The sequence below is a fragment of the Prinia subflava genome, chromosome 1 (assembly GCF_021018805.1).
Source record: "Prinia subflava isolate CZ2003 ecotype Zambia chromosome 1, Cam_Psub_1.2, whole genome shotgun sequence".
Lineage (NCBI taxonomy): Eukaryota > Metazoa > Chordata > Aves > Passeriformes > Cisticolidae > Prinia > Prinia subflava.
In genome coordinates this window covers 64,895,778-64,921,174 of record NC_086247.1, presented here as the reverse complement: position 1 = coordinate 64,921,174, position 25,397 = coordinate 64,895,778, and the positions used below count along the sequence as shown (strand labels likewise).

The window sequence follows — 25,397 nt, the reverse complement described above, 5'->3', positions numbered from 1 at the left end:
CATGCACACCAGCAAAACCCTAGTATGACTGAAAGAAAACAAAAAAATATTCTCACATACTTTCTGTTGAATGAAAGGATTCAGCTCTTGAATCCATCAGTAACTATTTAATGAATAATCAAAATAGTCACTGGGGATTCATTGACAGGTGGGAAGTGATTAACTTCTATCAACTATTGTGAAAATGGACCACATTCTAATGTCTAAACATACAAGGTCTAATTTTTCTTGGCTTTTTTCTAATTGAATTCTTGCATTTGGAAAAGATGCCTTAATTTATTTACTACTCTTAATAAACTAAGAAAGGGAATGCCAGCATTTTACTCATAGATTTTTACAGGTTTTTCGCAATTTTAATTAGTCCGCTGCAAAGGTTTCTTTTTAATTATATTCAGTGTCACACTTCTCTGACAGAGTCTGAGAACATAAAGAGAACAGAAAACAAAAACCTGTTTGATGCTGAGTAACCCATTAACAACATATTTGCAAGCTGTCTAACTATAGAAGGAGCTGCAAAAAAAGGCAAGAGTGGTAACTACGTAGTAATAATTCCTGGTTTTGTCTTTAAACTGCAGCCTTGGCAATGATACAACCCTTTGCATCAGACAGAAAGCAAGCTCCACCTCTCTTCCAAGATCCTTCTGTCACCCTGCATAAAACCTGTAGGACACACAGGTTTTGAAGCATCTTCCCATTTTTATGGAAAGGGGCTAAGGATCCACGGATATTCCATTAAAATGTCCAAAGATTTATCATCAGCACCTGAAGCCCCCAAAGAAGATGGCAGGCCCAAGTGGGACAATAAGTTGCAGTACATTTTGAGCTGTATCGGATTTGCCGTTGGCCTGGGGAACGTGTGGCGGTTTCCGTACTTGTGTCAGATACACGGAGGCGGTAAGGCTGGAGCAGGACTTTGCCAAAATGCTGAACTGCAGTTCTCCTACAACTGTACTTGCTTCTGATGGGCATGGAAATGACATAATTTATATCAGTTATAGCCCCTTTTAAAAAACACTAATTGTCATTAATGTTTTGCACCAGTTAATTAGCTCTTTCTATAGAAGTATATTTAATTATAAAATGATACGTTCGTTTAGGAAGGCCAGACTGATGCTGACCGGACTGATGATAGAACAAATCTATGTTAAAGTTTTTATACTGCTACTACAGTTCCAAAGGAAGCAGGAAACTGAACCTGCAGCTGGCTACCTTAAGGAGAAATGAGAAGTCCTGGGGGGGCCTGAGCAAACTGGCCCCTAGACAAATGGCCACTGAACTTCTCTTTGGGATGGTGAGTGAGTCATTCCCCACCTTCCTTTGGTGCTCTTAGGAGCTACTTCATCATCTGGAATTGCCCCTGCACAAAACTAAATTGTGCTTTTGTTTGTCTGTGAGGCTGTTTAAAATGCTCAGCTTATGGACCAGCAACAGGAGCCTGCCAGGTGTCATGGGCAGCTGCCTAAGCCTGTTCCTGGGCACCAGTTCCACGAAGAATTGCTTTAGAAGCAGAAAATTTGGTAAATATAAATGGATCTGGAAAGAGTACTTGGCAACTCACTATTACAGAAGCTTTTGAAATCTCGCAGGGTAAGCTGTCTAAAGAAGAGTAAGCAAATTGTTTCAGCCCAGTATTATTTGTTATCTTTCAATTAATTGGAGAAACCAAAAATTCACACATGGAGAAACTGTCAAATGACAGAAAATATTATCACATCCAAGTTTGTTTTACTAAGGTGTCTGTATTACTTGGTGAACTACATATATTTCAATCAACCAAGGAAGCAAGAATGGATGTAGCCTGTGATGGAGGGTGGTTCAGAGAGAAGCAGCCACTTAGGGACTGTGGTCAGTGGCTCAGTGAATGAGCTGTAGCGGGTTGTATTAGGAGAAAGAACCTTGGCAGATGCAAGCAGAACATTAGGACATAGGTAGAGACATTGCTGCCTATAGTAAGACAACTTCCGAATCTCTGACTTTTTCTGAAAGTCCACTTTTCAAAGTCAACTTTAAAGATTAGACAAAATGCAGAAAAGCCCCAGCAATTATTCAAGGGTTAGAAAATTTTTGGGACAAGAAACAGCTTAAGAATTCAATATATTTATGTCATGAAGTTGAAATTTAAAGGGTATGTTTTCATAACCTATAAACAAGAAAATGGACATTATTTTGGTGGCAAGGAGCTTTTTAAGGCTGAATATGCAACAGCTTAGGCTTACAGTTACACAAATGGAAATAAGAAAAGACAGGAAGCAGTAGGTTAGATTCCTCCCAGGACCACGTGATGGTTTCCATTATTTATTTAAAAAATATGACACCCAGTGAAACTCCCACAGAAAAGTACCATCACTGGGTGGCTAGAAAGCCAAGAGTGCACACTGTTTCTCTGCATTTGCCCATGGGAATTAGTGGGGAAAAAAACCCTGTCAATTAAATTAATGATACTGGCACTAATGAGACACGATGGACCTCTTCAGAGAGACATCCCCATAGCAGATATGGCATGAGACTTGCAAGGAAAATATTCTTATGGAGCAGGAGCTGTAGGTCAAATCCTCTACAGCATCTCAGGTGGCCTTTCTATCCTGGAAAACAAAGACAAAAGCATTCAAGATTAACAAATAGCATAATAAAGCAAACATAATGTGATGTTTTTGTAATGTAGTGAATGATTAACATAAAGTGCTCAGTGGAAAGTTTGAAAATCCCTGGCAGGGCCATAGCAAGATGCAGATCCTCCACACATTTCATTGCACAGAGCAGCTTCTGGAGCCACCAGCTGCAAGAGGTTGCACAAAATTTGTGCAAAATCGGGATTAAGACGAAATATTGTTCTACTGGCCATAAAAAGTCTCTCACACTTTCCTGTGAAGCACCAACTGTTGCTTCTCCATGGCCAGCTGTGGCCAGTGGTGTTTCAATGTCTTCAGATCCCAGCCTCACTTCAGAAGATAGCAGTGCTCATCTGCTCCTGAGGTTTGATCTCTCCCATCCATCCTCCCATCTGGGGTCTCCTGCATCCCTACCCTACAGACCTCACCTCCCCAAGAGAAGCACAAGAGTGACTACAAGGTGGTCACCTGTCTTGTGGACATAACAGTGCTCAGAAAGTCTGCTTGCTTGTGCATCCAGCTCCAGAACTCCACTATTTCTCACAGGAACTTCCAGGGACAAAAAAGACAGGGGGTACAGCAGGTTTAAAGAGAGTAAAAACAGGAAAATGCTGCAGGGGCAAGGGCTGAGTTGCTCCTTTTCTCCCTGAGTAGTAATGCTGCCATCGAAATCCAGCTTAAAATAGCCAACAGACTCAGTGATGGCAAACAGCTACTTTGCATCACCACCAACAGTAGCACAGGACAGTGGTGAATTAAGGTCAATGTATGGATGTGCAGCCAGTGTTTGGTCACTGGGCTTCAATAAAGGGCTCAAAGAGCTCAATTAGCAGGATGGACTCTGTAACAGAGTGCTATGTGGTTTGTGAATAATTTATCCTAGAAAGCTGGCATTGGAAAAGTTGAATGAGCTATGAAGATCACTGAGAAGACAGAGCTCTTGCGTTTACATCTGTGTGTAAGGTAGCTGTATTTTTCTTCTGTTGATTTAAGGCAGTGACATGGTTTGGGCTTGCATTTTTGAAAGCAAACAACTCAGGTGCAAAAGCCCAAAAGATTTTCAGGGGTACTGGAGCATAAATCCTGCGAGTGTGCATGTGAAGATGTGCACATGGGAGAGACCAGCAGCACTGTGTTTAACTGGGAGCCCTGAGAGCCACCATGGCTTTCTGCCTGCAGCCACAACCACAAGCATGGACAAACCAGGTACGGATATGGCATAGACATGCTTGAAGGCTGAATGGCTTCTGGGGTGGTTTTACACCTGGTTCAGGTGATATCCTTGTTTCTGCACCTTTTCAAAAACAAGAGATGAAAACAAGTGCTTGTACATTTGTCTCGTGTCAGCTGTTCCCATCAGACCTCTGGCCTGACTCATGGCACATTAGTGTTACTCAGTAACTTGGATCTAACATAATATCAGTTCTGCTGACATTTATCACCTGCTGCCGTTACTGATTATTTGGATTTATTGCCTGAGTTAAGATAGTTGTTTACTTTTCATGACTAATGGGTATGAAGGTTGTTTGCCACAGTTGGTGGAGACAAACACAAACGTTCCCAGGCAACTGGGATTGAAAAGAAGTCTCTAAATAGCCCAGAATAGAGTTTGTCACTTAAAATGGACATGCTAACAAGTCATACATCATATGTGTACACAGGGAGTCATCTGAGTATACTTAAAGAAACCAACCCAGTTCTAGCTAGAATTGACTGCAGGGGTTTACTTTTGATTATAGCTAGTGTATATGTGTGTGTATACATATATATATGTATGTATATATATGTCATATATATACATGCTTGCTTAACCCATGGGTATTAAAATTGTGTATAATGCCTGAGCCTATAAAATGACTGAAAAATATCTTTAATATAAAATACAGTTTCTTTCTAGGAAAATAGATACACATAAACCCTACAGGCATGCTACAAAGGGAGAACTGTTTACTTCTGGGACAACCATTTACAGACTTTCATAACCCTTGGCCTACTTGACCTTTTGCTGCAATTTGAACTACAACGTGCTGTGACATGCCTGGTTCACTGTGTCCTCAAAAGAAAACAAAACCTAAAAGGAACAAATTGTGTAACTGGAGGATACTGTAAAAAACCAAACCACAACAACAACAGCCCCAAACAAACAAAAAGCACAAACAAACAACAAAACCAACCCAAACAAACATAATATGTTGGGAAGAGCAGAACTGTTCACTCTCTGACAGAAAAATTGTGTTACATCAAGTAACAAACTTCATTTTCTAGTTTGTTCCCATGTCCTGCTCAAACCCTTGGTGAAAAGCTGTGACATGTAGACTCAATCCTTCCATAATTTGTTATATTTGATTGCCCTTTACAGCTCAGGTTGGTGCATGCTTGTATTTGAAAACTGCCTGCCTGCATCCTTCACATTTCACAGGAAAGTTTGCCAAGCTTATTTTATGAGGTATCAGTGGGTGTTGCCCATCTTCATTTGAAATGGCCATTGCCCCTTTGGTTTTCTGGACACAGCCTTACCTCCCTCACTGCTGCTCAAGGAGATATACTCATTTATGTGGGAAATTCAGTCCTGCCCAGTTTCAGTCAGTAAGATGTGTAATGGGGCCTGCAAGGCAATGTCAGTGCCATCATAAGTGTATTTCACAAATACAATGCTCAGAGCAGCTCATACTTTTCATATGGATTGAGGCATGTGCAGAAGACATAAAAGAGGTCATGAAGTGCCATTTCTAGAGAGAGGGCTGAGTGTGATTAAGTTGCTTTTTTCCTATTTGATATCTTGATGTAATTCCTTGTTATATCAATTTTACCACACTGTTTAGCTGAACTGCCATGGAGAGAGTGGAAGAGATCTGAAAATCCCCTCTCAATAGCTAATACCTTTTTCTCTGTATCTGAACAAGTAGTTCCCACCTATTGCATAAAATTGCATAAATTATCACCGGTATCTTGCCATTAAGTTCCTAGTCTGTTAGAAAAGTGCACTCATCAACATTCCTCCTATGTACCAACACAACTGATGAAGTGGATTTCTGAATGCTTGCTGCATTTTATCACATTGAGTGTGCTTTCTGAACTTTTCAGACTCTACAGATGCATTTCCTTCAAAATTACTATTGTGCCACTTTCCAGGTCATTTCAGTCTTAACTGTAATTATTTTTTCTGCTCCTAAATCTCTATCTGAAGAAGCAGTATTATTCATATTCTGGCCTTTCAAATGCTGTTGTCTTTAAATCTGTTGTCTTTAAATCACCATTTCAAGTCACTTGCTTTTCTTCTGCTAGTTGATCCACAGGCACTGGTAAGATCTAAGATTGAGAACGTACATCAATCCTTCCAAGTTTTTCTCCACCATTCAGGAAGTCTTTGTATCCCAATATCAAGCAAACCTACTGAGTCTTCTTCTCTGCATCTCACTGAGGCACATCAATTTCTGCTGGTCTTGGTACACATGGATTGGGAGGTTGTCTGGCTGGTATTTCAAACTGCTTTACATTTCCACTAGTCCAGTCTGTTGGTCCCTCTTTCCAAGTGACAAACCCAATTTTGGTTGTTTCACTCTGCTTTGTGGTCACTGAGAACCAGCTTTAGGCTGCGCTCCTTCCGGAGCCTCCTGGTGTCTCTGTCCTGTGGAGCATGGCAGCTCTCCCCAGGCTGCCTGGTGGCTCATGCCCTTCCCACCCAGACTCTCACGTGCAGGTGATATGACAAAGGTTGTGCCCTTCAAGTGTCATTTGGCTGGATATGGTTGGGCAGTTGCTATTCTGACCTGACTTGCCCGTGCATTGCAATCGAGGGGTCAGGTTTTAAAATCCCTCTGGGTACCTTGAGTGCACTTGCTCCTTTCCTTCCCACTGCTATGGCTGTGGAGCTGTCTCCACTCCAATGGTTCTTCAGCAATCTTGTTACACACTGGTGCTCCTCGTCACTTGGGACTCTTGTTAATGACACCAGCGTACCAGTAGTGCAGGAACTGCAGCTGTTGAAAGCCTCATTTGAAAAAGTTTTTGTAAGCCTTCTGTGCCTTCTCATGTGCACAGGGATTGTTCCACAGCTTGGTGATAGCCTTGTGCAGGACTCCTTCCAAAACAACTTTTAACTCATGTAAGTTTCGAAGAGTTTTGGGTTCTTTTCCCTTGGCCTTCTTTTAGTACCGCATGTATCTACTTGCAGGATGGATACTTATGAATCTTCAGTGTCTTTCTGACAGAAGGAATGTTGTAGACTAAAATTTTCCTATGTCACACCCCAGGGATGCAACTAAATCATGCTTTGGCAATACTTTTGATTTGTACGGACATTTCTCCAGGCTTTTAAAGTACTTTAAAATGTTTCACCACTGTGATTTTCGTTTTTTCTGCTAAAATTTCCTTTTCCCATGCACTGTGGAAATAAAATCTAGAGTTCTGCAGTGCCTGTGCTTAACATCATATGGGTTCTGCTGAGGTTTTGCTGTGCTTGTTTGAATGCTCTGGTTTGTGATACCTGTTGTGTCTTAGGTTCTTTTCTTCTTGGATTTTCTGCTTGCTTTCTCCATGGTTAGATTTTTCATGTCATTTTTTAAAAAAAGTACTTATTTTCGGCCTTCTGGCACATCCTCCTCTATCGATTAATCAGAGCCCTCAACTATACAGTGCTAGAGGGTTCCTACTCAGTATTCCTTATCTGATAGCTTACTGTTAATGTTTCTGCATGTTTTTCTATAGGTGGGGGATTTTATTTTGGAGAAGAGTAAGCTTCAAGTGCTTCAGCAGACTGTCTGTTCTTTTCCTCTTATTTTTTTGCCTAAAATATTGTAATGCAAAGGAATGAATAACTCAAAACTTATTTTACACTACAAGCCATTTACTTTAATTAGGTTTGAGAAAGATTAGCTTCATAAACTATTTCTTGTTAACCCATTTTTTGCCATATTTTCATATTTGCAGATAACAGATTATTTTATATCATTCTCATGGAAAACCACCATTCTTTTTCCAAGTGTGACATTATGTTTTGCCATGCTGTAAATACGCCTGAAGATACACACAAGCCAGCACAAAGTAAACATGCTTTTATCAGCAGAATGTCTAAACACGCTCTGCTGCCAGTGGTTCAACCAGCAAACAGAAAAGGGGAGAGAGATAAGAGTTTGCACTAATTATTACGCAGTTATTTCCCAGGAGATAGGGTGTGGGAGATAGGCTGGTCTCTTACGGAGTGCTCTGCTGGCCAGGGCTCAGCACGGATGGCAGTGACAGAGCTGCTGCCCACAGCTGCAGGAGGGCCTGGCAGGTGGATGGAGGAGTGCTCCATACTGAGGTCACTTGCCTCAGTATTTTGCTCTTCCCAGGAGACAGTCCAGGGCATCAGACTGTCAGAAGGGCTGGGCTGGCACTCCCAGATGTGCTGTGGAGAGGGATACTGCAGCAGGTTTGAAACAGACAGTAGGACTGAGCATGGCAAGAGGTTACTGCGTTCTTCTGGAAGGGACCTCCAACTGGGGATTTAACATACTGGGAATTAACTCTGAGGTTCCTTTTTCAAAACTGCTTCTCAGTTGAAAACATTTTAAGAACAGAGGTCTTAAGGTGAGACATTTCCAAGCTGGCAGTTTACAAACAGTTCTTAGCTGAAAAGAGCTTTGTGATTTTTGTTCCTATGCATAACTTGATAAAAAGGCTAAACTATCCAACAACACACCTTCTCTGGGTGTTGTGTGCATTTATTGCAGCACCTAGCAAGAAGTAGCAAAGTTATTGCAATACAACACTAGCTCAAGAGATTAGATGTTATCTGCCGAGCCCTTCTAAACAGCCAGTGATTGCAGAACCCAGGCGCCATTCCAGGTGGAGGCCAGAAATCCTTGTGCATTCCCCACCTGTATTTCAGGGCCGAAGACAGAGCAAAAAGTTTCCAGAGTTGGAAGAGCAGGGCTAAGCAGACCCAGATATGAGGTCTGGAGGCAAAGCAGAAATGGGAGAACAAGGCACAGATTCATTGAAAAAGCTGTGAGGAGCACAGAACCTGCTCACATTTGTAGGAGGATTGGGAGGTGGCTAAGACAGGACTGTTCTTTGTTTCCCTGGAGAAAGGTGACTTTGTGGTCACAGCATTTGTTGGTCAATAAACATCAATCTATTCCAATTCAATTGGACATTTGGGCAGGTGGTACAAACAGACCAATGAAACTTCTGATCTCTCGAAAATCAGCATCGGGGCAAAAGATGGGAGACCCAAACGTGTGTCCCTTCTGAGGGAAGGTGGGGGAAGTGAGGCATTGCACACAGTTTAGCAGGAATCAGCCAGGCTGAGTCCTTGGTAGGCCTGGCTCCTTCCAACAGACAACCAAGAGGACACGCTGCTTCTGGCCCAAGGGAGATGCTGTGAGGAAAATGGAAAAGATGTAAAGGATACGAACTGGGAAGAAATGAAGTTTCATGGCTCACATGTCTCAGAGAACAACTTCAGCCTTGCTTTCAGTTTTTCATTAGAGGCTTTGTGGTCTGAGCAGAGCTTCATGCAATAAAACAATCTGGTCTCTTGGAGATATACTGCACATAATCCTGCTTTTCCAGTGCAGGATGGAGGAGCACAGACCTGAGAGCTTCAGGAAAAGAAATGAGGCAATCCACTGAAGGGAAAACAGACAGTATAGGGGACAGGCAAACCCTTGTGCTTTACAAGGAGGAGGACAAAAGAAGATGCTTAAAATAAAAAAAAATGGATGAAATTGTGAGGCTACTTATAATGGGCTGTAGCAACGCCTGAGGGAAGTGTCCTGCAGCACTAAAGCATCCCAGTCCCTCCTCCCCCATCTTCACTACCAAAATTACCAGCAACAGATGTTACTTGGTAGTGTCCCTAGCAGTGATCCCTCTCTCAACACATCCTACAAGGACTTTGTTAGGCTCATAAAGCAGAATAATTATAAACCAGTAATTTCAGTGAGATGCAGATAATCATGTGGCTTAATCACACTTAAATGTCTTTTCAGGGGCTTTCCTGATCCCATACTTCATCGCTCTTCTCTTCGAAGGGATCCCACTGCTACATCTCGAGCTGGCCCTAGGGCAGTACCTGAGGAAAGGCAGCATTGGAGCCTGGAACACCATCTCTCCTTACCTTGGAGGCGTTGGTAGGTCTCAGTCCCAGCTCAAGGAACTGCAGACAGCTCCCAACCAGCACTCACTTCCTACAGACCTGTGCCTGATGCTTTTTAGGATATAAAAAGAAATGAGTGTTAGGATTAAAAAGAATATTTTGCAGTGAGGGAGGTGAGATATTGAGGGGTGGTTTCCCTGGAAACATGTTGGGCCATGGGGTTCTGAGTAACCTGGTCTAGTTGAAATGTCCCTATCCATGGCAGGGGGGCAGCACTAGATGATCTTTTAATGTCCCTTCCAACCCAAACCATTCTGTGATTCTGTACTGCTCTCATCAAGTGTTTTTCTGGGCACGTTTTAGGAGGTTAAAATGCAAACCTAATAACCTTTGCTGTAGGGAGCATAATGCACACAGGCTCTGCTACTCAGCACTGCCCCATTCCAACCATAGCCTGGTGCTCAACAAGAGCTGCCTGCCCACAGTGCTTCCTGCTCCTCCCTCACAGCCCCTCTGGGACCCGGTCTTCTGTGTCCATGAACAGTCAGACTGGAGGAAGGACAGAAAGACAGGAAATAAGGATCCTGAGCACTCATTAGGAGTCAGAAGGGTCCCCTCCACAAGAGGGTGGGGCTACTGAAGGGACTTTATCAACACAGCTGGGCACCAGGGACAGTCCACATGGCAGTGTGCATCAGACTGGTGTGCAGTCCTGTACTGCCGATTCTTTTCTGTTTTTTGAATATATGAAAAAACACATCTGGTGCCCTGTGCCCATTGTTAGGCTGCACAAAGTGATCCAGAGCAGCCACCATGAGGAGGTTAAGGCATTGACTCTACTGGGTATTTGAGATAAACACCCTTGTGCCTGCAGGGCAAGGAGAAACTGGGATGTTCCAGCCAGCCCTGCTGGATCCTGAGCTGCTTTAAGCAGGTGCCTGAAATGTGCTTGGCACTGACAGCCCTGCCTGTGGGCCTGTGTGGGAGGGGAAGGGCTGGGTAAGAGGAGTTATCTAAGGGCCAGAGAGCAACAAGGAAGAAACACCAAGCAGAGGTGGTGCTTCCAGCTAAACCCATCTCCTACAATCAGGCATGTTCACACTCCCTTCGCAAAAAATGCAAGCCAGCAGAAACTGTGGTGTTTGTATTCTTCCTTCCTCATCACAGAACAGTCACCAATTTAGGGCATATGTGCATGATTTGGGATAAGAGTGGCCTCATGCAGCTACAGCACACTGTAAAACTTTGGTGTCTTTTGCTCTCTCCTATTGAAGTTGTCCAGTATTGTAGAAAACTATGGATTACACAGTAGAGCAAAGATTTCAGCCCTAGCCCTCTGTGTAAGTAGAGAGTCTGAGCATCCCTGGAGCAGGGCTGGTTATCTGGGGGGCTGTGCACAAGTGTTTGGTTACTGAGGACACAAATGCCCATCTTTCATGACAAAATCTCAGGATAGAGTTGGGGGAATGGAGAAGAAAATCTTGAAAAAGTAGGAAATGCAAGCTTCTAAGAGCTTCTGCTGTGACTGACTAATAACTTTTTCCAAAGCTTTTCTAAAGTGAGATCTTGTGCTTTCTGCAGGAGTTGGTTCGTGGATGGTGTCGGTTCTGGTGAGCTTATACTACAACACTGTTTTAACTTGGGTGATGTGGTATTTCATAAACTCCTTCCAAGAACCTCTTCCTTGGAGTGTTTGTCCTCTAAATGAAAACAGAACAGGTAAGTACTCCTCCATGACCACTGCTGGCAAAAGAAGGATCACAAACATCAGACTCCAGGCTAATCAAGAAACCACACTTTATTTGGCCCTAGGCTGTGCACAAGTCCTGCTTTGATTTCCTGTTAAAAAGGCACAAGAGTCATGCTAGCCTACTCAAATTCATCATCCTCACAGGAACAACAATAGTCAAAAAGTCCGTGAGTCCTTTTGCTTGACTTTAAAACGGGAAACAAAATAAAGAACAAGTCCTGTTATGCATTACAAAACCTTTACTGAGACTAAAGAGAGACAGTGTACATAAGCAGGATAAGGATGAATGTTTCCAGGTTTTTAAAACTACCTTTCAGCTTCCTTTTTTTTCAGAGCATGAGAGAGAACAAGTTCCAGGGCACAGCAAGAAATATCACCTGAGTAAAAGGCTAAGAAGAAAGTTAAAACACAGTGGAATTAAACTTTCTTTTGGAGGCCTTAGGACTGTTTTAGAGTAGGAAGACAAATAGACATCACAGGTTGTGGTGTAAACCATGCTCCCAGTTGCCTTTCCTTCAGGCACAGAGCCTGGCTGGGGAATGCCCACTCCCCTGCATGCAGATGCCTGAAGTTCCTCTTCACAGAAGCCCCGGAAACTCAAACCAAAGAGGCCAAATCCTGGTTCTTTCCCCACCACAGCGCCATGACATAGCCAGGGGAGCCTGGACTTAGGTGTATCCTCAGGTGCCTGAAGTTTGTTATGGCTCCACCAGCTTGTAACTACACAGCTAAAAAATTTCATAGTTTTCACTACAATTAGTTTCAATTTTACCATGCACTGAATACAACACTGTTTCTAATTAGGAAGTTATCCCCTGTATAAAATGCTGGTGATGTTCTGGTGAAGGTCTCACAGTCTCAGCCTGCTGTGAGACTTTGTCTTGCTGCACGTTACAGAGATTGCAGAAAGTCCATCTCTGTGCTTGATTTTGCACCCCACAATTTATTTTAACACTTGCCACTTTTTTTTTTTTTCAGGGTTCAATGAAGAATGTTTTGAAAGCACCGCAGTAAATTATTTTTGGTACAGAAAAACTTTGAACATAACACCTGATATTGCTGAGAGTGGCACATTACAGTGGTGGCTCATTTTGTGCTTAGCAACTTGCTGGGGAATTGTCTATCTCTGCACCATCCGAGGAATTGAAACCACAGGGAAGGTATGGAAAGAGTAGAGGAGTGATTATCCCACAGCTTGAAATCTTGCCCTTCAGACACTGAATTTTTACCACAAGGAAAGCCTTCCCCATTTACCACACTGGCACCATTCAGTGGGCTCCTTGTCCAACAAATGGAGAACAGCAGTACAAGTGGCTTAAAATTATGCTTCTCTCCTTTTCCATTGCAAACACTTCTGCCCTACCAACCTTCCCTCACACAGTTTTAAGAGCCATTTTGTTACATATATAGTCTGCAAAAGTACATCCTGCTTATTTGAAAGATGGCCATATTCATCTGCAGCTGTCTGATCTAATACTATTATGATTGTATGTTGCGATAATTTAAATAGGATTTATTGAACCTATTGCCAGTAACTGTCTTCTGACCTCCTTACTTTAGGCAATTTATGTAACAGCAATATTTCCATATCTGGTCCTGACTATATTCCTTATTCAAGGACTCACTCTACCAGGAGCCACTGAAGGTCTGATTTACCTCTTCACCCCTAATGTAAGTATTAGTAATATTTTTCCTTTTACTTCCCCTCATATTTCATACTCTATACCCATTTTCTAACAATTCCTGGTTTAGATGTCTATCCCAGAGCTCAGCTAAGCTCTTTCAGAGATGAAGTGACTTAAGTATTTTAATATATTTTCACAAGAAGAGAAGCAGCAAAGAATTTAACAGCTCAGTAGTAAGCATATCAGAAAAAACTGGAAAATTAAGAATGTTATGGGTGCCTCAGTCTTGAATGTGTAAGTGAAGCTCATGTACTTCACAAGTACATGAGAAAGATGGGATTTCCCTGCCACTGCTATAGAATTTGTACAGCTTTAATCTTTTAAGAATCCACAAAGAGAGCAACTGAGGAATTACACTGTAAAGTGATTTTTTTGGAAGGTTGAAAACAATTTTCTTCTGATCCCGTTTCTTCACAGCATTTCTCCCCTCCCACATATATCTTCCTAAAAGACAGAACTGCTTGCGAACAGCCCCTCTCCCATTTTTCTAAACTTCTCATGTGGACAGGAGTTCCAGATCCCTCCACAGGCTGGCCATTTCAGAAGCACCTTTTCTACACTGTCCTTGGCAGCATTCCCAAGTGCAAAGTCAAACTGTCCCACTAAGTGGTTGCTATCCACTGTAGGCTCCTCACAACTCTGCCTTCATGCTGACAAGCTCCATGAAATAGTGGGTGTAGAGGAGGAAAAGCAGCATCCACTGACACATTCTCAAGCATCCGCTGCCTCTGTAGTCACAGCAGTGCTTCAAACACAGAAGCACTGGGCTTTTCCTTTTCCTTTTCCTTCACAAGAACCCAGACATTAAGGAAAACATAAGCTGAAAAGCTCAGAAATGCCAGGCTGGAAAGGGACAAGAGCAAGAGCAAGCTCAGATGAGACACCATTTTATCCCTCCTTCTACAAGCCCAGTGGCACAGATACCCATCTAAGTGTTGTCAGAACTTGGTTTTTACTGAAGATCAGGACACACACATTTTTGAAGGGCCCAGATAGGACTTATAAGAGCTTGGTGCAATGTTTTAGGGAAGAAAGCAGCTTAGACAACACAATCAAAACACGCCTTGGCCTATCATGATTTGGTCTCAGCTGAGTGTCAGGTTTCTCAGGCATTTTTTTCTCAGGAAGAACTCTGGCATTTTTGGGATTTAGTTTGCAATGATCCTGAACTGAATGCAGAAACTAGACTTGTGTGTACTCACAAAGCCTGGAGCTATTGCAGTGCTGAGGAGCAATCATCGTAAAAGAGCCGGATGGATTTGCACACTGGCAACAGAAGTCAGAACGAAAATCCACCTGCAGTCAACCTGCATCTGAATGGTTAGCTGGTTTGAGGAAGCACATCCTGGGGACATCCTTGAAAAGTCATCTGAAGATGGTTTTAGTGATGTTCTTAGCTGCAAATGTGGAAAAGCTGATGCAACAGCCTGGTAAGTGATACCTGCTGTGGGTGTTGCCATTGCACAGAAAGTGTAAGACAGATGGCTTTGTTAAACTAACCTTCCAATTGCTACAGGGTTGTGGCACATCCAAAGGACAGTAAGCACACAGCTCCAGCATTGCCCTTCTCTCTTTGTCCCCTTACCCCACAGCTGCAGTACCAATATTGCCTTTGCTGTTAGGCTGTCTCTACCCTCACTGTCAGCAAACACAGCTTTTTCTTTAACACTTCTCCACAGGGGATGTCCCAAAGTGAGTTGTACAGGAGGGCTGTTGGGTTTTTTAGCAGAGACTTACTTGGCCCACCCAGGCCACATCAGTTTCCAGAACTGTAAAGCACATTTCTTAAATGTGTGCTCTTCTTCCTTTCCCATCTTTTTCCAGAAAAAGTTTTAGCAAAATAAAGTAAGAATTAAATCACCTACTGTCTGTTTCACCTTGCTTTTAAAATAAATAAAATCAACCTTCTTGACATTATTCTCTGACTGGAGGCAATATTTTCCAACTTCTTTCCAACTCTGCAGTGCAGCAGAAATTGCAGTTTCTCTGTAACAGCTGCTACATCCATTATCTCGTAACCGTGACACTGAGGTGTTTTTGAAAGTCTGTGAAAGTAATACCTAGAACAGAAAGTCCCATCTTGCCCAGTTTCAACATCATAATCACCCAACTGAATTTAGTTGTATTGCTAAACCACAGTTTTTAAAGTTTGTTCACTTTCTAAGTTTGTATTTTAGTTCTTGTTAGTAAGTACCAAAAATAATAAAAGCACGCATATGGATTTTAATCATGTGAGGCTGTGTTTTTATTTTCATGCAAAAACCCATAATCAGCTTTTGTCATCTGACACACTTTCTACCCTAAATTTCAGGGTAAATAATGACTTCTTTTCACTGACTTTCAGACATAGAGAAGTCTGATGATTCACTCACCTTCTCGAAATTCATGCTTACTTGGAAAATGAAGATGCCAAGAAAACAAAACGGTATCCTGAAGAGACACCTGAGGGGAAAGCAGAAGTTGTACAACAATGAAGCAACAGAGGAGCTGGAACAGACATTTGGAAAGGTTTTTGGAAAAATAAATAACCAGAGGCAGAAGAAACAGGATTCCATCATACATCGTCAACAGTCTGCATGGCTCAGCTTCAGGGAACATCTGTGTCACCTAAGGAATACAAATCTCTCCTTCTTCAGTCTCTTTCACATTTGAAAGAGCCTCAGAGATTGTAAATATTTGGAGGTTCTCTGGCAATGAACAATTCCAAGAACTTGGTTGGGCAAGTGCTGCCTGTGCCCAGAACTCAGCAGCTATTTAACAAGCAGTAAGAATGGCAAAAAAAAAAAAAAAAAAAAAAAAAAAAAAAAAAAAAAAAAAAGGGCAGCACAGGCCCTAAATGCTCTATTTACAAAATCATTAGCTGTTTCTACACCAAAATTACACATCATAGGGACTTCAGTAATTGTTAATTCTGTTTCTGTCTGTGCTTCACATATTTAAGAATCCAAATATCTTAGCTTTCTCAAGGGAGCAATTATATTTCCTTTCCTCCTTATACCCGTTCATTCATTAACACTGATTGTGTATCTTCATCCACATGTTTCTGGCATCAGCACATTTTTTCTTCTGAAGATATGATTATAAAATCTGTATGCCACATAAATATAAAATAACACTTTCAATAATTTGCTGAAGACCAGACATTGCCATGACATGCTTGCCTGCTCATTATCTTTTCAAGTTTGGGGGTTGCTTAGTATCTTTTGGAGTCAATAAATGCAGTGCACCTAGTGCCATTCTAAGCTATCTCCAGATTTATTTGCCAGAGTTCCCAGTCAGAAAGGCAGACTTTCAGGAGTCGCATCTGTCAGCACCACCAACTGACTTGGCAGCACTTAATCAAGATGTGAAGGCCACAGAGCCACGTGAGTGCCAAGTTTCTGCACTGCAGCAGCACCTGCACCAGGGCCTGCCAGTGAGCACTCTGGCCTCTGAGGGCTTGACTATGATCTTTCAAAATAAACCTCTAGAAGGGTTGGCCTTTGCTGAAGCATGTCAGACAGCAATGATTCCATGAATCTGCTTGCTGTGTTGTGCAGTACAGAAGGTGACACCAGTTCTGCTGGGGTCAAAGCACTGTGGAGAGAGCACCTGCAGTAATGGCATTGCCTGAATCCATCCACACCGAGGTGGACTCATTAACCTTGCTCTCCAAGCTCAGGCCAGCTTCAGAAAAACCCAAAATGCTGTGAAGGGTCTTTTGGCATACTTATCTCTCACTCCTACGTATGTTCCCAGTCATGGACTTGGATCACTAGCACAGGCACACAGACACAAAACACACAAGTTTTGCATGTCCTGCATGACTGGGATGCAGGTTTGACTCAGACTGTTACAAAAAAAAGTGAAATAGACCACAGCCCCAGCATTACTTTTGAACTATCTGGCTTTTAAAACATTCCTAATTGAACATTCTTCTATTCCCTCTCCTTGATAATGGATCAGAAAGCAATACACATGGTAGGATATAACACATTGCTTTTTAGTTTCTGCAGGAAAGTAATATTTATTGATCATATTTACATTTTGCACATTACTTATGTTTTATCTCTTTCTTTTATATTGATTTCAATGTCAAGATTCCTTAGTGCAGCTATTTAAAATTGCTTATCATTCTCTCTAATCCACCATTCATCGCTTTTTAATCTACCTTCCTGTTTCACACTGCTCTTACAACAAAATTCAAATTTCGCTGCCAGCTTCTCCTTTTTTCCTTGTATTTCCTATCCTGACCTTCTACCTTTTATTGCTGTTTTCATGGCACTTTGAATTGCAGATGCTGTTTTTAGTAACTGTTCTCTTCTTGTCTGCTGTGTGTTCTATTAAATTACTTTTTGAGCAAATTTGGCAAGCTACAGAATCACTTTCCTTAAAGTCTTAAAACAATGAATGTTTAGTATTTGTTTATATAGTTTTAGGAAGACAATATTCTTTAATTGCAGGTTAAGTATGTGAATTTAAAAAAAAGAAGAAAGTCATTGAGGAAAAATGTATTTGCCCTATTGTGTTCCCAGTGTCTATCACTTAGAACCACATTGTTATCATCAGACACACAAAGTGTACAATAAAGAAGATTCTATAATTGTTGTGCACATTTAAATAGCTTCAATGATACTCTTGAAAATACCTCCTTTACTGACCTGTTTAGTACCTATTCCCATTTTCACAGTATTTAGATGGCAAAACAGTTCAAAATTTTGAAAGTGAAAAAACAGATGAGCTATGAGAACTGAAAGAGAAGAAGATATTTTAATTTAAACCTAATACATGCATTTCTTCCAATCCTTTCAGTTGAAGACTTTGAAAAATCCCCGTGTGTGGCTTGATGCAGCCACACAGATTTTCTTCTCTCTCTCTTTGGCTTTTGGAGGGCTTATTGCATTTGCGAGCTACAATCCAACAAAGTGAGTAGAACTACAGCCTTTATCAGCTGGCTGAATTCTTGCTGCACTTCGTGCAATTTCTTTAAATTTTCAAGACGCCTTCCTTAACTTTTCTAAAGGATGTTTAGAAAAGTATCTGTCTTTCTAAAAGGCCCAATAGATTTTCTAACAGAAGGGGGAAAGGGAGGGAGGGAGAGAAGAAATTTTGAAAAAGTGTTTGCAGAAATAACTGAATCACAGATAAAAACTTTTTAATCACTTCACTTGTTTGAATGCTATTTCTAGAAATGACTGTGAAAAGGATGCTGTGACAGTAGCAATTGTGAACAGCATGACTTCCCTCTACGCTTCCATCCCAGTCTTTTCTGTTTTGGGGTTTAAAGCAACCACAGCCTACTGGGACTGCTTGGACAGGTGAGAAAGCTGGGTTCCCAAAGCTATACTGTGGTTTCTGTGCCTAAGTAGATAATGTGATAATGTGTTATTTGAAAGACATGTATTTAGAGTATTTATTTTCATTAGAAAGGAAAAGCATCTGTATGGAGAAGTTTAATGTAATATTATAAAGTATGATGGGACTGAGTCAAGGATGATCATTTGTAAGAGGCAAGACAAATTATAGAACAACCCATTTCAAGTAGTGCATTAAGGTTTGCACCTTACTCTCAAGCTAGAGGTAGTAAAAATCCCCACCTTTTTCTATTTCACCAGAAATTTATTTCACTGACTTACTAAACACAAGTAGTGGAAATGGTCTGGAGACCTGATAAAACAATTATGTTTTAGAGATTGCATCTGCATGAAGTACTCAGTTTTTGTCTGAGACAACATTAAATAGTCTGAATATTTTCTACTATTTTATATATATATATATATAAAAGCTGTCAATTAATATCTTCCTTTATATTGTAAATAGCAGCACAGAAAGTAAACACAACTTTGGAGTAGCATCAGAATACACAGCATAGCATTTCCAGCCACATCATCTGCAAACTTTTAAACTAAAGTTTAAATATGTTGGCTTCTCTGGCAGGAACATTATCAACATCATCAATGAATTTGATCTTCCAGAAGAAAGCATCATGCGACAGAACTATACGTCCTGGATTAGTTTTTTGAATTCATCATATCCAGAAAAAATTGCTGGACTCAAACTGAAAAGCTGTGATCTTCAAGAATTTCTTGATCAGGTACCATAACTGCTTTCAACAGGTAATCCTCAACAAAGTTATGTAGAAGGATCGGTGTTTTCCTTTTTCTTATAAGTACGTGTACTCTGCTCTACATGCAGAGTTATATTACACATAATCATGCAACAAATCAATCTTTCAACATTTGAAGTAACAATACTGCTGTAGGATAGTTTGAATGTACAGCTGTGTTATGGTAAACAAAACTGCACATTATTATCACAAAACTAATCTTCCAGGGTGTTCCCACCAGAAACCTACCATGAACATCAGATTCAGTCCTGGTTTGGTTTACAGAAATAAGCATAATGGGGGAATAATTCTAGATGAAAGATTTATAGAAAAAGGATGCTGAATGGGAATTTCCTAAATCTGTATTTAGGAAAAGTATCAAAAAATCCATTACCATGTACACTGCTCACCACCAAAATACATCATGACCCTCTTCCTCTCCTTATTTTCCACCCTCCTAAAACATTTCCCCTACCATTAAACACAGATGTTTCTTCTCTATTTTCTTCTCCTACCCCATTCCACCTGCTCCAGGGACTGTTTGGCACGGTCAGTGTGTGCTAATACACAACAGGCCTAACATACAGTAATAGTAAAGTAGCTATTTGACCCACAGGATGGGGAAGTCCAAGGACAACATTCCAGCCCTGGTACAAGTCAATTCCTTTTGTGTCACTTCTTCTGATAGCACCCATTTCTGATTTACAGAAATATTGAAATATCTCTGTATTATAATAATTATTTGAAATATTTTACTTCCAAATTACAGCAACATTAGCATTTTTAAATGCTTAGATTTAAACATCCTTGTCCTTGGGAGACTAAATAAAGAGACATTGAAATTGGCTTTTTCCCTATTAGTCTTTTCTGCCTTGGCCATTATAGGGGGTTTTGTGATCAATGATTCATTGGTGTTAAGAGGGGTAATCATATCCTTATTTATACCTCTTTCTTTCCAGAAGCAACTACATCATAGATTTTTAAAAAGCACACTTAAGATGGTATTAGCAAAACAATTGTTATTACAACTCTCCAATCTGCTTTACTCTGAACCCATCTCTGTGCAGGCTAAAATTCTGCTCTATGATTGTCTAGATATCTCTAGCAGAATGTTTAAAATTAAACTCCTCACTGCCCATTTTCTCAACTGCTGGCTGCCACAGAGGGCACAGGCTGACCAGCAACCTTGACTCCAGAGAAGTACAGCAGTGTGTTATAATTACTTTATGCACAAGAAATGACATTGTAATGTGTATTTTTATCTGTTTGTGAATTCTGCAGAGTGTCTCAGGAACTGGCTTGGCTTTTATTGTTTTCACTCAAGCTATCATCCTCATGCCGGGCTCCCAAGCCTGGGCCATCCTGTTTTTCATAATGCTCTTCAGCTTGGGCCTCTCTTCAATGTTTGGAAACATTGAGGGTGTCTTCACTCCTCTTCTAGAGCTTCAAATTATACCTAAATCAGCACCTAAAGAGCTATTATCTGGTAAGGTATTTGCTTTGTTCAAAGAAGGTGGCTTCCTTACAGATGCACAAACTACTAACTGATTAATTAATATCACAGAGGGATTAGTAATTTTTGTAGTATTAATTTAGCTGAATCTCAGTGTGTAAGTAAGGGCAGTGGATTGTGTTTGCAGAAGATAAGCAGAGAGATGAAGTAGCAGTTATGACAGAAGCTGTCAGGTGACAACATTATATTGACTTTGCCAGTTTTTTTTTTTTTTTTCTTAGTTTGCAAGTTAAGCTGTTCCAGTCTGAGAAAGCTTGTTAAATTGCTATTCCTGGAGTCAAGCTCATTCTGAGCTGTTGCAGTCACCAGGAAGAGCCTCGTCTTCCCTTAAGCTTTGGCACTGATAGAAATCACTTCAAGGCACGCAGTGACATCAGCTGCTCTGCCATAACCACCTGCACTTGAACTTACCTCTGTAAGAGAGGCCACTCACCCCTATTCCACCAGGTTTATGCTGCTACAAATTGCTTCAATTTACTGTGAACATGTCACAGTAAAAAATTACCACTTGAAAAACAAGGAATGAAGGTGTGTGATTCTGTTGTGGCACCAAAACTGGGATCTTTTCAACCAGAGATGAACAAAACCTGCTCCTCAAGAACCAGACTCAATGAGAGTCTGAGAAATCCTACTGTAGGACCAGTCCAGAAAAATCTATGGTAGTTGCAAGTAATGGATTAATATTTCTGCAATGTGCCCTTTAAATTCTTATGGGAAATATTGCTGTCATGCCTTTTGTAGAGTCTCCCTGTGGCATCTAAATTGTATCCCTAATTTTACAATTTTTCATGTAGAAACACTTTTATTACCAACTTGATGAGTTGGGAATAAAAAAAAAAAAAGTCTGGAGCCAACATTTTACAGAACTGAACCAAAGGCCATCTCAGAGTTAGAAGCAATTAGCAACACATTAGAAAGACATACAAGCTGATTTGTAGCCCATGTCTGTGTCCAGCAATATCTTTATTCCCTCCTTTCCTTCCCACTTTTTCTCTCAATTACCCCAAATCTAAACCTTGGCTAAAGGGGAACTGGCTGTACAGAAGCATGGTGAAAACCCAAATGATACATGCTGGAACATAAGGGAGACACACATTTGTAGCTCTGGGCTCTTTGAGGAGATGGGGGCAGAAATCCAGGCAGCCCTTACACTTCCAAGGCATCACCTACCTGCAGTTCAAGCCTATGGCCCCATGGAAATGAGGCACCTGAAACTCACTACAGCAGTCAAAAATTAACACTGGGTCACAGCACAGCCCAGGCTGGCTGATGGAAGGAAGCACGAACAACTGAAGGATGCTCTGAGTCACAAGAATGCATTCCTCCTGCAACAGTGGTGCTCTTGGCCAACACACTGGGGAAAACTGAGTTTGGGAAGTGGTATTAGCTCCCTTAAGGAGAAAACAGCTTGTTGTAACTCCATAGAGGGGGAGAGAGAATAAAAATTATTAGAACAAGAACACGGCAATTTAGAACAAAAATAAACCTACAAATTCACTACTCCAGTAACAAAGAGATCTTTTTTTTCTTCAGGTATAATATGTCTGATTTGCTTCCTCATTGCTCTGTGTTTTACACTGGGTTCAGGGAGTTACTGGATTGACATTTTTGACAGATATGCAGGCTCAGTGCCTCTTCTAGTCATCGCTTTCTTTGAAGTGATCGGAGTTGTGTACATCTACAAAATTAAAAGGTATGTTGGAAAGAGATGGAAATTTCTTCTTGTAAGACATAAATGCAGCTCAGGTTGCAGTAACTTTGGCCCTGACCTGATTTGATTCTGTGCTAGTTAACTGAGACTCCTTCCTAGCATGCTATGTTTGTTCCCTTGGCAATTTTGCCTTTTTATTTTAAATCTCTGAATAGTTTGCAGAACTGCTGCAATATTATCATTTATTTATACTCAGAAACCCTACACTAGGTGCTCAGGTAATTAAACTGACAATGTAAATGGGTCATTCATCTCTGGTATAGATCAATAAAGATCTACTTGAATGATATTATTTACTCAGGCAAGTAGTAAGTTACTAAAGAATGGTGTGGAATAGAAAAGATTGACAGTGCTGTACTCTATGTTTCCAACTTACAGGGAACTATCAAAAAGGGAAACTGTTACCACTCTAAATTTGACATCATCATAAATATGCCTTCTTTTTACAAGGTTCAGTAAAGATGTGGAATGGATGACTGGACGAAAACTCAATCTCTACTGGCAGATCACATGGAGGTTTATTAGCCCTCTGCTCCTGCTAATTGTCTTCATGGCCTTTGTTACCCTGCAGATGCAGAAGCCACCAAGCTATGCAGCCTGGAACCCTAAATATGTATGTTCTCCAACATTTTCAGAACTTCTGATAAAAGGAAGAATTATCTATTTTCCTCCCTTACCAGATCCTTTAAGATCATTGCTATCTACTGCTTACCCATTGAATATAGCCTGAAGTGATGTAGAGCTCAGAATGAGAAGGCTCCAGGGTGCAAAGAGGCTACACATACTGAAACATCTCTTCCTGAGGTGTTCAGCTGATTCTGTGCTCTGTACTTTTTATGGATGTGTGTAATGCTCAGAAGTGTTGAAGTGAAACATGTCACTGAGATCCCACACCCACAGGGGGTTCAGAGGTAGAACAAATGCCTGAGCAGAGCTTTAGAGCTACATAACAGACATCAGGGATGAAGGCATTTCTCAATGAGAACTATCAATATCACCAGGGCTTTGGTGAATATTTGCATGTGTACCTTTGACAGGCAGACAAGGAGGCAGTGGTCTGAGAACAGTGTTGGTTAATTCAGCAACAAAGACATGTCCATGCTGAGAACACTTGATCTGGATGTCACTGTCCAACATCAATTGCAGTTTCTTTGGCTCCTCTCAAATCTTCAAGCCCCTTGAAGATCATTTCAGGTCTTAAACTACATGAGGACTACACAGCAGCAGTGCCTCCCCCATATGCTATCAAGTATCTATCATCCCAAATAAAACTCACAGCCACAGACTTGCAGAAATTGCTTTATCATCATTCCCTCAAAATCTGATATACACCCTCCCTATTCGACAAAGAACGTGTTCAGTAATTGCTGAAACCAGGCAAGCTTTGAGTACAACAAGAATGAACACAGTTTAACCAAGAGAAGGTGGAGGTTTGATAACACTTTGGGCAATCCCCATATCCCTAGAAACATGTCACAATTCCAACTACACATCTTTGAAACTGTCAAACATTTACAGCTGTCTCTAGACCCACAGGAAGGGTTTGCAGAGGACACAGCCACTGAATGCTACCGTACACAGAGTAAAACTTTTGCTGTCCTTACTAAAACAGCTTAAGAAAAATAGAAATCATAGCAAAATCTAAGTGTACCTACAAAATTATTTCTTTTGCATTTTTATCTCCACAGGAAGGCTTCCCCATGAAAGAGGAGAAAGTTTATCCACCCTGGGTACAGGCCATTTGTGTGCTGTTGGCTGCCCTTCCTTGGGTGTGCGTACCTCTGGTAGCGCTCTTCCACCTGGTCAAACAAAAGTGCAGGAGAAAGGACCCATGCTTTGTACCACCAGAAGTCTTCTCCTGTCACGGGGCTAACAGCAACTTTTCTCATCCAAAAGAATAAATATCCATTGTGCCTGTCTGTAAGCAGAAATAAGCCAGCCTTTGTTAGATGTTTGTCATTTGGTATCGTCCAACCAACCTGGCATACACAGTTCATACGCTTACAGCATTCCCTACACTCTATAAACAATGCTGGTGTGTCTCCTTTAATTTCAACCAATTTTACAGCTTCATGTACCTCTCCAGCTACAATTTAAACTTGGAAAGTCTGTTAAGTATTGCTGCAGGCTTCTTTCCTCACTTTTAAAAAACTGGTCTGTTCCTAAGGATCAGCGACACAAATTGGAACACAAGCACCTACAGTTTCATTCACTGCCCTGCCCCTTGCTCCAGGAGATGCAGAATGGGAGCTCTCTAAGTATAAGGACTGCTCTTTTCCACTACACTCTAATTTTTGTAAACCACTATACACACTCAAACAGCAGTCACTTTGTGACTATTTCATATTCTCAAGCATTGCAAGGAGCAAAGATAAACCATCAGCAGATAAAAGAGGGTATGTTGAGTAAATTTGAGCAAATAATTCTGCACAAATCTCTTATCTTAGCAGATTCCAGAATTCATTGTAGTGGAAAATACTGTAGGAAAAAAGTTGTCATTTTTTTCCTTTATTTCTCATACTGAACACAAGAGCTGAATAGCATAGCAAAAATGCAGATGTATAACAGCCTTTCAGTGAGCTGCAACCTTACAGGACATGACAATGAAATTAATCTTTACTGAAAACCAGGATTTCCTGTACTTAGCTGCAGATCCTGGCCACTCTGTAGTGCTGCGAGATCAGGATTCCTCTTGTCAAGATACTTGAGGAACCAGCAGCCTCTGAAAAAATACGGAAAAAGTATGTGAGGATAAAGTATGACAATGCCTTCAGGCTGAGTAACTGAGTCAAGGAAAGGATTAGGGTTATAAAGCTGTTGTAAATACACAAATAAGGATTTTTAACTGACTAAAGCGTACATTTTATATTCATGTTTCTGACTGCAGATAGTCAAACGTTCATTAAAATCCTATAGGCAACTATATGCAGCAGGTTGAAGTACTCAGAGTTCTGTTCTTA

General features: G+C 41.0%; 1 protein-coding gene across 2 annotated transcripts; it reads left to right on the top strand.

The window, feature by feature from the left end:
- The first annotated feature begins 707 nt into the window (after positions 1–707).
- On the top strand, positions 708–24,835 carry LOC134551200 (sodium-dependent neutral amino acid transporter B(0)AT3-like). 2 transcript variants are annotated; one of them, XM_063398520.1, is made up of 12 exons: positions 708–894; positions 9,587–9,727; positions 11,275–11,412; positions 12,422–12,603; positions 13,004–13,114; positions 17,920–18,032; positions 18,297–18,425; positions 19,045–19,201; positions 20,495–20,699; positions 22,260–22,419; positions 22,888–23,050; positions 24,126–24,835. In XM_063398520.1, the coding sequence occupies exons 1-12, from the start codon at positions 738–740 to the stop codon at positions 24,336–24,338; spliced, it is 1,869 nt and encodes a 622-aa protein (XP_063254590.1). In that variant the 5' UTR covers positions 708–737; the 3' UTR covers positions 24,339–24,835. The 2 variants fall into 2 exon arrangements, with proteins under 2 accessions (XP_063254590.1, XP_063254583.1); XM_063398513.1 differs by lacking the exon at positions 708–894 and adding an exon at positions 3,427–3,815 and having other exon boundaries at positions 24,126–24,824.
- Positions 24,836–25,397: the final 562 nt, after the last annotated feature.

Coding starts and splice junctions, on each gene's coding strand:
- LOC134551200 (XM_063398513.1), top strand. CDS start 3,611: ATGGTTTGGGCTTGCATTTTTGAAAGCAAACAACTCAGGTGCAAAAGC. Junction 9,728..11,274: donor TCCTTACCTTGGAGGCGTTG/GTAGGTCTCAGT, acceptor TGCTTTCTGCAG/GAGTTGGTTCGTGGATGGTG. Junction 13,115..17,919: donor TTTACCTCTTCACCCCTAAT/GTAAGTATTAGT, acceptor CAATCCTTTCAG/TTGAAGACTTTGAAAAATCC.